The sequence below is a fragment of the Diabrotica virgifera genome, chromosome 7 (genome assembly GCF_917563875.1).
Source record: "Diabrotica virgifera virgifera chromosome 7, PGI_DIABVI_V3a".
Taxonomy (NCBI): Eukaryota; Metazoa; Arthropoda; class Insecta; order Coleoptera; family Chrysomelidae; genus Diabrotica; species Diabrotica virgifera.
Genome location: NC_065449.1, coordinates 235,249,492 through 235,268,209, shown reverse-complemented (window position 1 = coordinate 235,268,209; position 18,718 = coordinate 235,249,492). Strand labels below are relative to the sequence as shown.

General features: G+C 32.7%; 1 protein-coding gene across 3 annotated transcripts in view; it reads left to right on the top strand.

Annotated features, from left to right (window-relative positions):
- Positions 1-14,867, top strand: part of LOC114325709 (putative inorganic phosphate cotransporter) — a 70,898-nt gene extending 56,031 nt beyond the window's left edge. For all 3 annotated transcript variants that reach the window (XM_050656326.1, XM_050656325.1, XM_050656324.1), the window contains exons 9-10: positions 10,364-10,493; positions 14,650-14,867. In XM_050656326.1, the coding sequence (XP_050512283.1) occupies positions 10,364-10,493; positions 14,650-14,669 (150 nt within the window). In that variant the 3' untranslated portion in view covers positions 14,670-14,867. The remainder of the gene's footprint in view (positions 1-10,363; positions 10,494-14,649) is intronic.
- The last annotated feature ends 3,851 nt before the right edge of the window (positions 14,868-18,718 follow it).

Here is an 18,718-nt window from a genome sequence, read left to right as displayed (position 1 = left end):
CTGGCTCCTAAGGTCAAATTATCTTAAACGGAATAAACTATTTATAATACATTACAGCAGGGGTGGGCAAATAGTTTTAAGCGCGGGCCAAAATGACATTTTCAACATATCTCCCGGGCCGGAAGACTATACCGTGAATGCACGCTGTGTACGCATCTTTTTGGTTGAGTTTTTCCCTGAACTGCCCAAGAAATTTTTTTGGCACAAACGCTAGTATTATTTTAAAGCATTTAGACAAAGAAATTTGACGAAGAAGAATTTATCAACGGGCTGGATAAAGTAAGCAAAAGGGCCGGATCCGGCCCGCGGGCCGGCTTTTGCCCACCCCTGCATTTATTTATTATTAAGCTCAACAGGCCGTGAAGGCCTAGGGCTGAAAGATTTAATTTTTCCTTACAATTACTATTACATATTTATATATAATGCTATATCCTATACTACTATAATATATACAATATTACATTTGTTTGTATAAAACACTTAATACTACACTTAACATTATAGTCTTTCCATACATTTCTTCACCACTTCCTTCCATTGTTTTCTGTCCAAAGCTTTTTCTTTCCAGTTTACAATATTACTTTGTTTTAAGTCTTCATATACGCTGTCCTTCCATCTCCTTCTTGGTCTTCCTATTCTTCTTTTTTGTATTGGCTTACGTAATAGAACCATTTTTGGCATTCTCGCCTTTCCCATTCTTTCTATGTGTCCTAAGTATCGGATTCTCTGTGCTTTGATTGCCGTCGTTATTTTTGGTTCATTATATAGTTCTTCAAGTTCCTTATTATTTCTTCTTCTCCATTGACCGTCTATTTTCACGCCTCCATATATTGCTCGTTGTATTTTCCTCTCCCATCTTTCTAAAAGGTCTATTTCTGATTTTTTAAGCACCCATGTTTCACATGCATATGTAGCTGTAGGTCTGATAACTGTTTTGTAGATTCTTATTTTTGTTTTTCTTGACACATCTTTGGATTTCATTAATGGACGCAATGCTCCATACTTTTGGTTTGCTTTTGCTATTCTTGCTTTTATTTCCCCTTCCCCATGTCCCTTTTCATCTACTTTTACACCCAGGTATGTAAATTCTGAAACTCTTTTAAATGCGCATACATTTTCTCCTTCTATCTCCAATGTGAAATTGTCTTCATTTTCTTTATCTGTTTCTCCCATTATCATGTATTTTGTCTTTTCCTTATTTATGAGAAGACCAAAAGGTTTGGCTTGTTTTATTATATTGCTTATTAATTTTGTTAGCTCTTTCTTACTTGTCGATAATAATGTTAGATCATCTGCGAATGCAATACATTGGTGGCCATTTTTAAAAATCGTTTCCTGTGTGCTTATTTTACTTTTCCTGATTATTCCTTCCAGTATTACATTAAAAAGAGTCGTTGATAGTGGGTCTCCTTGTCTTAATCCTTCCTTTGTTTCAAAATTATTTGATTTATGTCCCTTCCATGCTATTTCGTTTGTGGAGTTATCCATAGTCATCTTTACCATCCTGACGATTTTACTTGGTATGCCCATTTCTTTCATTAGTGCGTACATCTGTTGCCGCTTTACCGTATCATAGGCCTGTTTAAAGTCGACGAACAGGACGTATACTGCTATTTTATGTTCGTAGCACGTAGTTTGGATTTCTTTTAACGCAAATATTTGGTCTGTCGTCGACCTATTACTTCTGAATCCTGCCTGATATTCGCCCAATATCTTTTCCGTGTATTGATTCAGCTTTTTTCTTAAGATGTTTGTCAATATTTTGTACACGACTTCTAGCAACGCGATACCTCTATAATTTTCACATCTCATTTTATCACCTTTTTTATGTATGGGGCATATCCTTGCCCTGGTCCATTCTCCTGGCATTCTTTCTGTTTCCCATATACTTTTTATCAGGCTATGTATCTCCTTGTGTAGTCTTTTTCCTCCTGCCTTTATCATTTCCGCCGATATTTCCGTTATTCCTGGGCATTTATTGTTTTTTAGCCCTCTTATTTCATTTTCTATTTCTTCCCTCGTAGGTGTTTCTATTACTATATGGTCATCTTCAATTTCCTGGATTGTTCCCCTTTCTTCTTCGTTTTTGTTTAAAAGTTGTGTAAAATAAGTTTGCCAATTTCTCATTATTTCCCCGGGTTCATTTATTAATATTCCTTCCTCATTTTTCATATATGGGTTATGTTTCTGATATCCCCTTTCCATTTTTCTTGTTTCCTGGTAAAAGGATCTTATTTCCTTTTTTTGGAATTTTTCCTCTATCACTTTGAGTTTTTCTTCGTTGTATTTTCTTTTTTTATTTCTGCATGTTCTCTTCATAATTCTCTTCAATTCTCTATATTCTTGTGTGCTAATGTCACTATTATTTCTTAAGTTTTTTATTCTTATTTTTCTAATTTCTTCTGCTATTTTTTGACATTCCTCATCATACCATTCTTTTGCTTTTTGTTTTCTATTACCTTTAATTAATATTTCTTTACTGGTGTTTAAAACTGCTTCTTTTATGCTTTCCCACTTTTCTTCCGGGTCTAGTGTTTCTGGTTCTTCGTTTAGTCTGCTGGTTATTTGTTGTTCGTACTTCTTCTGTGTCATATTATCTTTTAGTATTGCTGTGTTGAATTGTTTTTTGATTTCTTTGTCCCTTTGATTGTCTTTCTTTATATTAGCATTTATTCTATAGGCTGCTCTTACCAAAAAGTGATCTGAGTCACATTCCGCTCCTCTCATACTTTTTATATTTATTATATTATGGGCGTGCTTCTTCTCTATTAATATGTGGTCTATTTGATTTATTGTCCTTTTGTCAGGGGAAATCCACGTTCCTTTATATATATCTTTTCTGCGTTGGTATGTGCTTTTTATTACCATTTGTCTTTCTGTGGCAAAACCTATAATTCGTTGACCATTATCATTTGATACATCGTGTTTACTGTATTTTCCTGTTATATTTTCATATATATCCTCTTTTCCCACTTTAGCATTGCAGTCTCCCATTACTATTTTGATATCAAATGCTGGTAATCTGTCATATTCTCTCTCTAGTTGCTCATAGTATGCATCTTTGTCTTCTTCGGTGGCGTCTTCTATTGGTGCATGTACATTTATTATGCTTATGTTTCGTTGATTCCCTTTTAACCTGATTGTGCACATTCTATCTGATATCGGCTTGAAATTCATCACTCTGGTTTTCCATCTTTTCTGTATGATAAAGCCTGTTCCTAGCAATCTGTTATTCCCCCCACTTTTAAAAAATACTCTATCATCTATTTCTACTATTTCTGTGTCTAATTGTTTTGTTTCTTGTAAAGCTAATATATCTATTTCATATCTTTTTGTTTCTCTAATTAATTCTTTAAGTTTTCCCGTTTCATAAGTGCCTCTTACGTTCCATGTTCCCAAATTAGTTTTCATTTTCTTGTTTTTAATCCCAATCGTCTCCTTGTCCATTGCCGTTGTTGCTACTGTTTCATTTACGTCGTTTAGTTTTTTTGGTTTCTGTTTTGGTTTTCTATTTTTAAGAGTTGTTGCTGATGTTTATTCCATGTCCATACCTCCTCATTTATTTTTATTTTTTGAAATCCTACCTTGACGTTTTTTCCTTCCAATTTAGCCTCTTTTGCCTTCGTTCTGATTTTACCCTGTATCATCCGTTCATTTTTGTCCATGTCGTCATTAATATATATTTCTTTTCCCTTTATGTCTCTCAATTTGCCTTTATTTTTCATAATTTCTTCTTTGTCCGTTGCATTTTCGAGCTCAATCAAGCAGGATTTACTTCCAATTTTTCTTGCGCTTTTTATTTTTGTCTCAACTTTTAGTGCATTGCATAAAAAATCTTGGACGTTATCTTTTGTTATGTTTTGATCCTAGGTATCTATCTACTCCCTGCAGTATTATATTATTTCGTCTTTTGTCCTTTTCCATTCTGTCTATTTTATTTTCCAATTCTTCCACTTTTTGTTGGGTTTCTCTGTTTTCCTGTTTCAGCTTTTCATTTTCTTGTCTGAGTTCCTTCATTTCCGCTCTGTACTCTTTTTGCTCTTCTCTTAGTTCCCTTATTTCCATTGTGATAATATTTAGGCTCTCCAATATTTTTTCTAGTTGCCTATCATTCCCAGGCGACCGATGTACTTTTTTACTTCTGCTATCGTCTGCCTCATCTTCCGATTCATCTCCTCTTTTTCTTGTCTTTTCGTCCACACTATACTCGTTCTCAGCCATTTTGTACGTAGCGTTAACTGGGCACACCCGTTTCAACCACGAGGAGGTATGCCCAATTATCCACGCACCAAAATTGCTTTTGTTTTTCGGCAGGTGTTTCTATTTTTTTTAAATCCGGCAACACCGCTTGAAATTTGACCAGCGTTCGCCAGTGTTTATAAGCTTATCTGTTAGCTGTTAACCTCACTTTTATTTGTCCGTTTAGTATTTTATACTATTTTTTACCGTTTTTACTTATATTATTCTTGCATTAGGTAGGGCACAGTTTATACCTTACCTTTTTCACTCACTCAGCATTCAATGTTCGCTGCACCACGCGAAAATCGGGTAAAATGCAGGCGAAAATTAAAACACTTTGTTTTCTATCTAATGCCACGTTGCCACCCCACCCCTGCATTACAGTATATAAATTATTAAAATATTTTTTTATATCACATAATATGATTTAGGCTCGATTAAAATAAACGAAGGACACAACATTCAAGGAATATATATTTTGTTAGCAAAAAGTAAGTTATTAGTTATTATTACAGTAAAGGACCGAAAATAATATATATCTGGGTTTTACTGTAGTTGCAGAATAAACATATTTAAATTTTTATACCTTTTTAAAGTTTTGTTTATAACAAATTATTAAAAAAGAATTTATTTTACTATTTTCAAATTTTTAAAAATTTTATTTATAACAAATTGTTTAAACAAATATGTTATTATAATGTTTATAACTATCTGAGCACTAAATGATAGCCTACTTAGAATCTGAATAATTTTATGTTTTCATTGTTTATACTAAGAGTAGACAAGCCAGATTAACGTTAAGCTAGTTTGTCCACCTGATTTTTTAAATAAATAAAGAGCACAAAATTTGGGATATGGATATTTTGTTAGCACCAAATGAGCACTAAATTCCTGCATAACAAAATTTTCGATATTTTAATTTTTAAGAGTGGACAAGTCAGCTTAACGTTAAGCTAGCTTGTCCACCTGATTTTTTAAATAAATAAAGAGCACAAAATTCAGGATATGGATATTCTGTTAGCACTAAATGAGCACTAAATTATGGTATACAAAAATTTTCGATTTTTTAATTCTTAAAAGTTTTGTTTATAACAAATTGTTTAAACAAATATTTTATTATAATGTTTATGGTACAAAATTAGCACTAAATGAGCACTAAACTATAGCCTATTTAGAATCTGAATAATTTTATTTTTTCATTCTGTACTAAGAGTGGACAAGCCAGCTGAACGTAAAGCCTAGTTTGCCCACCTGATTTTTTAAATAAATAAAGAGCAAAAAATTCAGGATATGGATATTTTGTTAGCACTAAATGAGCACTAAATTCTAGCATAAAAAAATTTTCGATTTTTTAATTTTTTAAAATTTTGTTTATAACAAATTGTTTAAACAAATATTTCATTATAATGTTTATGGTACAAAATTAGCACTAAATGAGCACTAAATTACAGCCTACTTAGAATCTGAATAATTTTATTTTTTTATTGTGTACTAAGAGTGGACAAGCCAGCTTAACGTTAAGCTGGCTTGTCCACCTGCTTTTTTAAATAAATAAAGAGCACAAAATTCAGGATATGGATATTTTGTTAGCACTAAATGAGCACTAAATTCTAGCATAAAAAATTTTTCGATTTTTTAATTTTTTTAAATTTTGTTTATAACAAATTGTTTAAACAAATATGTCATTATAATGTTTAGGGTACAAAATTAGCACTAAATGAGCACTAAATTATAGCCTATTTAGAATCTGAATAATTTTATTTTTTCATTGTGTACTAAGAGTGGACAAGCCAGCTTAACGTTAAGCTGGCTTGTCCACCTGCTTTTTTAAATAAATAAAGAGCACAAAATTCGGGACTGCGGTACAAAATTAGCACTAAATGAGCACTAAATTATGGCATGAAAATTTTATTGTTATATAAAAGTGGACAAGCCAACTTTACGGACCTTTATTTTGATATCAAAAAATTTTGATCTGTCCTTTAAATTAAAACACCAAAAATATATTCTGTCTTATGGCTTCTACTCACGTCTGAAAACCTAACAACCTCTCATAAATATTAGACGTAACGCGTATCGAAGAACAATTTTATTGGTAATTGATGGATTCGACCGTTACTTGATAGAAGTTCATTTTATCTCACAATAAAACACTGAAAAACGTTTGTTTTTCTATACTTCCACAAAATTTATTACAACTATGTTATTACTACAGCTGTTTCGGCAAAGTGCCTTTCTCAAGTGATATATTTTACAATGTGTTTGCCTTTTTAAGTCTTTAACTGAAGAGGTTGAGGAGTGGGGAGCTGTTTGTCTCGAGTTGGTCATTCAGAATTATATCTGTATTTTTCAATTTATTAATTTCCATTGATTCTAAAAGTGATAGCTTAAGGCCTTTATTTTGAATATGTAGAATTTGAAACTCTTCATTGAAAGAATGATTATGATCTAGAAGGTGAAGTGCGTATGTAGAAGTGTCTGTTTTTCTATTGTTGAAAGCCCTTTTGTGTTCTGCTATCCGTTTGTCAAAAGTTCTGCCAGTTTGACCGATGTAAGTTTTCGGACAGTCACCACAAGTTAGTTTGTACACACCACTCTGTAGTTGCTTTCTCTTTCGGCTTTTATTGTTTTTAATATGTTTGCTTAAGTTGTTGTTAGTTCTGAAAGCTGGTGTTATTCCTTTCTTTTTTATGTATCTGACTATTTTTGTTGTTATTTTGCCAGTATATGTGAGAGAGCAGAAGGTACTGGGTTCTTTCTGTGGTGGTGGATACACTAATTTCAAGGCTTTCTTATGGAGTTTTTGGTTTAAAATGTTGTTAACTGTTTTCGTTATAGCCATTGTTTACTGCTATTTGTCTAATGATATTTAGTTGTGTCTCGAAGTTATTTTTTTTCATAGGAATTTCTGTCAGTCTATGTATCATACTATAGTAGGCTGCTAATTTGTGTTGTGTAGGATGGGATGATGAATTGTGTATAGTTGTGTCAGTATGGGTAGGTTTATGATATACGGAGAACTCATGTTTGTTGTGTAGTCTAGTCCATAAACTTTCTAGATGTAACGATTACCAGACTACACAACAAACATGAGTTCTCCGTATATCATAAACCTACCCATACTGACACAACTATACACAATTCATCATCCCATCCTACACAACACAAATTAGCAGCCTACCATAGCATGATACATAGACTGACAGAAATTCCTATGACAAAAAATAACTTCGAGACACAACTAAATATCATTAGACAAATAGCAGTAAACAATGGCTATAACGAAAACAGTTAACAACATTTTAAACCAAAAACTCCATAAGAAAGCCTTGAAATTAGTGTATCCACCACCACAGAAAGAACCCAGTACCTTCTGCTCTCTCACATATACTGGCAAAATAACAACAAAAATAGCCAGATACATAAAAAAAAAGGAATAACACCAGCTTTCAGAACTAACAACAACTTAAGCAAACATATTAAAAACAGTAAAAGCCGAAAGAGAAAGCAACTACAGAGTGGTGTGTACAAACTAACTTGTGGTGACTGTCCGAAAACTTACATCGGTCAAACTGGCAGAACTTTTGACAAACGGATAGCAGAACACAAAAGGGCTTTCAACAATAGAAAAACAGACACTTCTACATACGCACTTCACCTTCTAGATCATAATCATTCTTTCAACGAAGAGTTTCAAATTCTACATATTCAAAATAAAGGCCTTAAGCTATCACTTTTAGAATCAATGGAAATTAATAAATTGAAAAATACAGATATAATTCTGAATGACCAACTCGAGACAAACAGCTCCCCACTCCTCAACCTCTTCAGTTAAAGACTTAAAAAGGCAAACACATTGTAAAATATATCACTTGAGAAAGGCACTTTGCCGAAACAGCTGTAGTAATAACATAGTTGTAATAAATTTTGTGGAAGTATAGAAAAACAAAGGTTTTTCAGTGTTTTATTGTGAGAATTTTATTGGTACTTGTGAATGACATGTTACCTCTATCAGAAGTTTCGTCTACTTCTACCGAAAAGGATCAAAATGTAACTACCAATTGAGTCTTTCATTCTGTGCTGTTTTAGGTACGCCGCTATATTCTTCGAGTCAGAAAATAAATTAGAAAATTCCAGATCGTATTTGTTAAACAATTTTATTTGTTCTCTATAATTAACTTGATTTAACGAATGCTCCGATACATCCTGTCCCCTAAATGGTAATTCCTAACAACTTAAAAGAATTACAATATCAATAATAATTAAACGACGTAAAACTACTTATACCCTATTCCAAGAATATACGCCTGTTTTGGATTGCTTCGACAACGAATATTTTACTGTGCAAAATTAGAAGAACGAAAGTAAATTGCAAATTACATTGTTGTTAACTGGAATAATTATTAGCGTAATTCGTCGCCTTAGTACTATAACTTGATAACTCCAAAATTGACGTTTTTGAGATAACTAGTTCACAAGATGTATTTTATTTGCCTCCATATTGTGTAAAAACTTGATAGCTCACTTCAAACGGGTTAAGTATTTATTTATTATTGACGAAAGTTGATAAAACTCAAATGCCACTAATATTCAGTGCTAAAACTTGACAAGATAAGTTATCAAGCTATTATTTAATCGAAATAATCGTGAATACGACATACACTGAATGCTATAACTAGATAACTCGAGTTATCTAGTTTTAGCACGTGTTTCTCTGAAACCATTGAACTTACCACATAAATGCTATCTGTTTATTCGATTCATTTTAATGCAAGAATTCGAGAATTGTTAGCAGATCTGGCAACCCCCATGGCAGAGGGCTAATTTTCAACAAAATAATGTTTAAAATATTAGTTGTGTTAAAAGGTTCACTTATATGCGACTTAGCACAACATGCGACATTACCAAATGTTAACATTATGGTAGTGCTAAAAGTTGATAACTTTAATTTTTCATGTTTTTTCCATATTGGAAAAAGAATTTACACCATATTCCTAAATAGATCAGTTGCCAAAAAGTTAAGGAAGAGTATTTTACAGCCGCAGAGTGAATTCCGTATTTACCAACATCATGGTAGCAGCACAAATATCTTTAAAATCTTTAAACTCGTTTATCTCAAAACTACTAATTTCGAGTTATCAAGTTATAGTATTAAGGCGACGATTTACTTTCGTACTTCTTATTTTGCACAGTAAAATATTCGTTGTCGAAGTAATACAAAACAGGCGTATGTTCGTGGAATGGTCCATACCAATTTCATAATTTTATCCCGGGCGCGCCAGCAAGGCAATACGTGGCTACGTACGTGCCTTTCTGCCGTTTGCAGATCACCGCTCGGCAGAGGTACCCGCTGCCGTACTTGCCATTCAAATAAATACAGGGAATGTATAATTGGTTGCCTATCGGCTAATATTCCATAGCTTCTTATTATAAGCAAATTGTCGATCTGGGGCCGGCATGCCGTGCCGGGCTTTATAATAAGAATTCACACAATCGCAAACGAATGCGGGTGCATGGCTATAGGATCATTAATTTGAAAAGTCTCTTGCGCACAGCGCACAGGGATCACTTAACTAACGTATCGGGATCGAATTATTTTAAAAACAATAAATAAAATTTAGTCTGTATTATCTCACAGATATATTTTTTATTTCACAGAAACGAATATCATCAACTCCGATTAAATTAAATATTTAAAAAATCTATAATAATGTGTCCATAAATGTGTGGGTCGGCACTGCCGACCCTGCCGACCTTGACGAGCAGCCACTGTTGGACGTACTAAGGTTGATGAAACTTGGGACCACGCACTAGAGATAAGAACACATCTAGAAAAGGCACGTACAGTGTTTTACAAAATGCAAAAAGTTATATGCAACCGCCAGCTGGATATCTCATTGAGAACTAGAATGCTATGTTTTCTCTACCTTGCTCTATGATGTTGAAGCCTGGACAATGACAGAAATAACAAAAAAGAATCCAAGCATTTGAACTCTGGTGTTACCGTAACATGCTCATAAAATGCTCAGTTACAGCCCTTTAAGGCATACTAATAAAATATAACTTTTATAAAAAAAATTTGCAATGTTTTTTTTTTATTTTAATGAACCTTTGTTTTTTTCAGACAAATCCTCTTGAATGGCGGTATGTATTTTATACGTCAGGGGGAGTATATATTTTATCTGGAATAGTTTTTATTGTTTTTGGTTCAGGCAAAGTTCAGTATTGGGATGACTTGGAAGAGCATAAAAGAAGTAAGTAGAGTTTGAGAGAACAGTTAGTCAAAACTATTGTTAAATATAATTTTTATAAAGCAAATGAGAAATAATTATTTTCTATAAATTTGCAGATATTTTTTATGTAACAAACAAAAAGACGGCATTAGCTAGATTTTTTAAATATGCAGTGTGGACCAAAGAAAAGAGTCCACCCCGATATTTGGCAGTATTTACCAGATTTTAAGGAAATAAAAGAACAGGTAAATTTTTGATCTGAGGGGGACACATTTTTATGGTATATAATATATCTGTCATTTTTCAACCCCCTTCCATCCATTTTCCCCACTCCTTATTTTTAAATAGGGAATAGGGGTCGTGCGCTAGCTTATTTGAAAGGTTGTTCAATTCTCTATTCAGTAATATTAACATTGACATAATCATTTACACAGGGTGTCCAAGAAAAATTATTTCAAATTAAATTAATTGACACAAAATGAAGAATGTATGTAATTTATTTAACTCAGAATACATTCTACTGTGGACAGAAAATAAAAAAAAATGTTTATATAATAAATAAACATTGTTTGTTGCTTAAATTCAATATTCAACCTACCAAGAGGCAGATGAGTGGCAGCTTGAACATTGAAATTGAGCGAAAAGCAATGTCTATTTATCAAAAAACATTTTTTTCTGTTTTGTGACAGCATTAGAATGTATTTTGAATTAAATAAATTACAAACATTCTTCTTTTTGTGTCACTTAATATAATTGAAATATTTTTTTTCTTGGACACACTATATAAATATTTATGTTAATGTTGATAATACTGAATAGAGAATTGAATATCTTTTCAAATGAGCTAGCACACGACACTTATTTCCTATTTCAAATAAGGGGTAGGGGAAGTGGAAAGAAAGGGGTTGACAAATGACATATGTATGTACCATAAACATGTGTCCCCCTTAGATAAAAAATTAACCTGTTTTTTTATTTCCTTAAAATCTAATACATATTGCCAAATATCGAGGCGGACTCTTTTGTTTGGCTCACTCTGTATATGCCATAAACAAATTAATTAGAAATTTTTTTGAAATTGAGCCCGCCAGAATCAAAATCTGCTAAATCCTAAATTTTTCATTATACTAAATCCAAACTAAAAGTAGGTACAAATTGCTGAAGATGTAAGGCGCATGCAGAAAAGTGACAAATGAGTGTGCCATTTTATGATATTTATTGACGCCCCTTTGATTGAGAGATGCCAAATACTTTTTGGAAAAGGACATCGCACACATCTTATGGAAAATATAATGTCACTCAAATTCAATAAAATTTATACGAATAGATTCGTTTTAAATTAACGGCCAAATCTTATCATTGCGCCAACTCTTAATTATGATTAATTACGGCGCAAACTGCAATTAAAGTTTATCGAAATCACATTTTTTGAGTCAGTAAAAGTGTCAGTTACAATTACTATTGCTCTGGGTGCTATTCACAAGAGCTTAAACCCCTCTGGGTCTAAGCGGATTAGTGAAACTAATCCGCTGATTTATGGAGTACCGACAATTTGGGTATTTTAAAATATTTTTTCTCTCTCTAACTTATGTACGTACCCATTTGATTTCAGATTTATTTATATCAATTTCTGCTCTTATTATTGAAAATATAGAGTTGGCGCAATGATAAGATTTGACCGTTAATTTAAAACGCATCTATTCGTATAAATTTTATTGAATTTGAGTGACATTATATTTTCCATAAGATGTGTGCGATGTCCTTTACATTTTTATTGTTTTTTAACCTTCTGACAAAATTTCAAAACACGGATCTAGCAGGTTTCTATATGCCTCAATTTTTAATCTTTAGCTGTTATCACCTTTTTATTAATAAAAATAAAGTAATTTTGCAAACCCTTTTTCAAGTTTAAATCATTATTACCTACATTTAAAATGAGGCCGGATTGAAAGTTAATAGCAGGTATGAAAGCTGATTATATTTGGAAAAGCCCCATCGAATGTCCATGTTGCAATTGTTTTTTTACCAAATTTGTTATAACTCCTGTCGTAACAATCGGATCAAAATTTACCCAACGCCATTTTGATCACTTTTTCAAAAGGGACAATTTTTATTGGTAAAATTAAATATCTCCTTATAGTTTACAAGATACAATTATTTAAACAATTCAATTGTTAATAGCAAATTATGTGACGGGTTTTCGTGCTCAACCCTCCTTGGCTCCTAGACATATAATAGAGAGATATTGCAGAGCCTTTTTTGCACTTGCTGTATTACAGCAGGCGTTATTTTGACAGTAGAGCATGCGCAGATGTGATATCTGGCTTACGCTGCGTTATTGGAAATGCGGCCTGCCGTTATTAGGGGAGTCGTTACGCTGTGCGGTATTCGTTGCGCTATTTTCTTTTCAGGTTATGTTTGTTGTTTATCTTTCATTTAAACCAAATTTATTCGTAATAATTTGCTAAAATGGGTACCTCAGACAGTAGCAAACGAATTAGATTTACGTCTGATGACGATTTGTGTTTATTAAAACAAGTTTTATGTCAAAATCCATATTGGCTTCTCCAGAAAATTGGACGTTAGTTCAGGAAAACATGAAGAGTGCAACAGGAAAATGTTTTATTTGTAAGAACATTCAAGGATCATTTATTTCTCTTGCTCGATATTTGGAAGAAAATACAAACCTGCTTTCTCTCATCTAAATTAAATTCTGAATTTTGAGTACAAATTAGATAAACAACTAATCTTAATCGCGCCGTAAAATACCGCAACCAAAATGTTGAGCAATATCTGCATTTATGAAACATCTGAGAAATGTCAATTCTGTCAAAATAGCGCGGTGTAAATAGCGCAACCTAGGCTCTGTTAAATTTGCAATATATCTCTTATGACAATTTTCACATAGGACGCCCGATGTAAAAACTGATCAAATTGGCTATTTCTACATTACACATGTAAAGGTAGTTATTCTTGAAACTTAGGCCAAAACCAGACGGGCCATTCTTCAGCGCTACTCTGTGGATCCACAAAGCAGCTTCCAATAATTTACCGTGGATTCTTATGTGAAGTGGACGTCGCACCCCAGACGAGCGACTGTGGCCAGCCACATTCGCCGAGCTTCACTGCTAGTGGCATCCACTAGTGGCAAACGCATTCAGACGGACCACTTTTGTAGCTGTCGCAGATGTTTACGAGAATTTATAGGGTGAACACCTAAACTGAATTCAGATTCGGAACGGTTTTTGATTGAAGTGCAAAACAGACCGGATATATGTGATACAAGAACCCGAGGGCGTATTTATAGGCATTAAAATGAAAAGCGTGGGACGTCATCTTTGAATTATTTGTTTCCGATTTTATAGAAGGTAGCCCTATCGAAAAGAATAAATCCCATAAGCAATGTTTTCTCTATTTATATTTACATTTGATTATACATTGGATGCATTTGAACTAAACGAAACAAATTCTTACAATCTTTTTTGTTTATTTATGTTAAATAGTGGGGTCCCATCCTAGGTCAAAAAAGGTTTCATTGTTTATTGTTGAAAACAAAACGATAAGATATCAGTTAAAAGTGGGTTGCAAGCTAACATGTTTTTCACTTTCACTCAGTTGTCAGGTTGTATCAAACTATTTTACGCCTGCAGGATACCAGATGTACTGGTTGATTCTTTATGTGCTTTTTTCTGTAATATAGCTGTTTTTGTCTGGTTCATCTTAATTCCATTTATGGAGTTTATTCGTATTTTTTCAAAATCGTTGAAATTTTATAAAATATTTAAAACTATGGACATTACAAACACTGATTTTGACGAACACATTTTTTTTTTAATATTAGTCGGCAAGTTTTTAACCATTTGATTAAACTTACTGTTTTTTCTCACACATTAAATTAAACGCCGCACCCTTCCAAAACGATATACTTCGCATCGTAGTCGCCGGCGCTAGAAAATCGCCTGATTCAGCCACTCTGTGGATCCACAGAGTGGCGCTGCAGAGTGGCCCGTCTGTTTTGGGCCGAAGCTAAAAATTTTAGTAATATTGAAATAATTACTAATAAAAATTTTGAATAATTTTTTTTTGTTTTTTATAACTTACTTAAATACTAACGAATAATGAACTAATTAGAGGATTTATTCAAGTTTCAATATCTAAAGTTGTTTTTATTTTTTAGAACAACGAATAAATCCATAAATCTGGATAGTGCCCAAAATACATCGAGAAAAAGCCTCTTCATTGAGTACATAGAAGACTGATACTTATCGATATGAACAAAACCAGCAGAGCGTTAAAGTCTGTTTCTTCGTAAAGAATGGTTAAAAGATTATATGCCCTGTGGGTAAAGTGTTTTTAAAAATTATGGATTTTATATTAATAAAGAATTGTATTTTATACTGTGTTTTAATATATCATAGTTTTTTTTTAATATTCTACCACATTTTACTGAAACATTGTTGTCATCTCTACAGCGCGTCACTGATAATATAAACAATTTGTCATTATACTTACAGTCCGTTTAATGTACTTACCGTTGCACGTCATTATCTACGTCAGAGATCTAAGTTGACATTGTTGCCCAATAAAAAAAATTCTTGAATTCATGTTAAATCAAATATATATCACAAAATTTTCGCGGAAGTGGATTATACAACAAAAAGAAACTTTTTTTATAAACAAAATGGCGCCCGAAAATCGTGTTTTTTTTTCAATTTTGGCTCTATTCTCCTTTTTTTGCTCTAACTCCAAAGATTTTAATTTTACATCAAAAACACTCAAATAAAAATTCACCGTAATTAAATTCTGCATAGAGACATGTCTTTGCCGTTTTAATTTGACGAAAATTTTCCTCGCAAAATGCGGGTTTTTCCAACAAAATCCTTAAGTTTCAACTAAAATTTTAGGTAAGCAATTACTTATCAATAATTAAATAACTTGGTAATATAAAAGCTCCCTTGGTACAGATTACATTTACAGAAGCCGATGGATTTTGAATGAACAGTTTAGCAACAATTAAATTGCAAATTAAAACTATACGGTCGCTATAATAACCACAATAATTATGGTGAAAAAGAATAGCTATGATTTTTGTATAAAAAGGCACCATGCCTATCTAATGTACTTTACAGAATTGAAATTGGACTACTTAGGCGGCCTCAGGAATATTTTAGAATGATAAACAATTTTTTGGCTTGTAAACAAATAGAATATCTCGGGAAATATTATAGGTCTGGATCCCGCGCATGAAAAAAAAGTTGATTAATAGCAAGCTGAAAAATTGTTAATAGCTTAAGGGTGTCTACTTGGACATACTTTGATATATGGGAACACTGGAACAGGGAAAGTTTTAATTGCGGAACAGGTTAAAAATTTGGAACGGTCAGACCACGAAAACGGCACGTGTATTTTGTCCGACAGAACAGACTTAAACTCTTCGAACAGACATTAAACTTATATGCAAAAATCAGACTGCTGTTTATCACCAAATGTGCATTTTAATGAGTGGAACATGTAGAATATGTGAAATGACAGGCGATAAATAGCAGTCTGATTTTAGCATGAGAGTTTAATCTCTGTTCGGAGAGTTTAAGTCTGTTCTGTCGGACAAAATAAATGTGCCGTTTTTGTGGTGTAACCGTTCCAAATTTTTAACCTGTTCCACAAGTAAAACTGCCCCTGTTCCAGTGTTCCCATATATCAAAGCTTATCCGACTAGACACCCTTAAGCTATTAACAAATTTTCAGCTTTTTCAACTTTCAACTTTTTTTCATATGCGGGATCCAGACCTATTAAACTAAATTAAATCTTGGGAACGGTAACGATAAATAACTTTTCACAAAAATGGCCTATTCTCCGATAATCTGCCCAGACGAAGGGTTAGAGAGCGGAATATATGCAACACAACATTACCAAAATATGCGCATATATATGCATTACTTTTACTACAAATATGCAGGTATTTTTTCTAAATTTGTCTAAATATGCAAATGCATATTAAAAATACTCAAAAATAAAACAATATATTAAGTCGTAAGATCTTCAGAAAAGTTGCCTTCAAAAATACGTACAACTTTCCTCAAACCATCGAAGCCCTAATTTTTTTCTAAAACATTTTTTAATTTATTTCTAATTGTAATCCCTGTATTTCCGGGAAATTTTTGACAATGAGCAGAAAAAGTGTTAACAAGATTAACCGAATCACTTAATTGTAAATTCCTTTGTAAATGACTTTATTAGATCTAGTAAAAAACTAAAATTAACTTTTATGAACATAAGTTCTTTAGCAATTTGTACGTTACTTAAAGAACAAAGTACGTTACATAAGCTGAAGAACAAAAGCGGAATTGTCTACAATTTGATGGGTTTTATATTTTGATGCTTCTCTCTATGTTCGTCTTTATAGAAGTAAAAGCGAATTTGTCGAATAAAAACACTCTTTCCAGAAAAATTTCTTTTGTGGGATATGATGCTTTTGTTTGTCAGTTCCTCATTTAAAAAATGAAATGTGAAAATGAATGTAACTTACGATTTTGGAACAGGCCTTGCAAAATACTTTGTCTCCACTTAGCTTTAACTCGGGAAAACACTTTATCCAAGCACTTTTTTGAATGGTAGACATATTTAAATTTAATATATACCAATTACTTCAAAAACACTAAATACCATACAACGTTTACTTTAAACAAATGTTGGCCGGAAACTGACAAAATAATTATTAGATCCTTAAAAGCAGGTAAAAGGACTTGCTACGCTAATAAAATAATATTTTTCTGGGAACACCCATAATTGTTAAATTCAGGTAGTAATGGGAAACTCCAGATGAGCGATAGATAGATAAATATCGAGCTCGTTCATATCGAAGTTATAAAATTCCAACTAAGAGAGGAAAATTTTATTATATAATTTATTTTTAAAATATGCAAAATAAATCGTGTTTATCTTAAATATGCAATGTTGTGTTTGTTGTCTGAAAATATGCAATATATGCATCTATATGCACTTTGCATATATTCCGCTCTCTACTAAGGGTATTATACTGAATGGGTACCGGCCAAACAACATCAGATATGCAGTTGACACCATAGTATTTGCGGACAACCTAATCGGAAGACCTATAAGTTCTTATGAACAAAATCACGTATTACAGACAATAATGTGGTCTAAAATTATGACAATTAGCAAGAAAAAGATAACGGAACGTCAACTATACGTCAACCAAACCCCTGTAGAGTGAAGCACTACAACTAGCTTGACACCATAAGAAATGAAGAATGGACCAACAACTAAAGCCTGGGTTTCCTCGAAAGCGGCATCGACAACTGCGACCGTAACACTGCGATGAATTACGTCAGATTACGGTGAAAAATTCAAGGTTCTTCACTGCGGCAATGGAATGTGCAAACTCAGCAAGCGGTGGCTTCCAACGCATCCTTGGAAACCACAGCTATTAATTGAGCCGCTCAGAGCAACAGTGGCCTAACCCACAAATTGAGCATTTTTAGATTAATACATCAATAAAAGCAGAAACATTGGACCTATAGATCAACAGTGGTCTACACAACCTAGCTCTATATTTGGCTAGATGGCACTATATAATTTATTGTTGCCTTGACAAATATACTGGAAATACGAATGCAACAGTGGCCTAACCCTCAATTGCATGGCTCAGGCCACTGTTGCTTTTACAGCTAGTAAACAGCTATCAACAATAGTTGTTCATCATATTAGAATAATACGCATAATTCATAGAAATGACTTTTTAATCTTATAAAGTAATAAGTATTTAATAATAATTTAATTTGTCATATCAATTTCCTATTTAGTAGCCAATTTTGTGGCTTATTACGAACTAAAATAGTAAATTAGTAATACAAAGTATTAATTTGTATTAATTGTATTAATTAAAATAAATAATTCTCCAAGTCTTATTTAATTTTTGTAAAGGTTCTTTCTGTCGGTAGCCAACTCTGTACAGGTAATGCTAACAATTACCATAAACTTCTCGGAAGGCTTTGTACACAATGATAATGGCTTTGTACAGACGATACCGAAGTGACGACACAAAGATACGAAAAATGTATATTGGCTAAGTAATAATAAAAATTTTTACTACCTATTATTATTTTGAGGAATACCCAATTAACTTTATGCAAATTATTTAGTCTCTTTTAAAATTCTCCCAGGGTACTTATACGAAAATATCAACCCATCTTTTCAATAAAAATAGATAGATTTACATAATTAG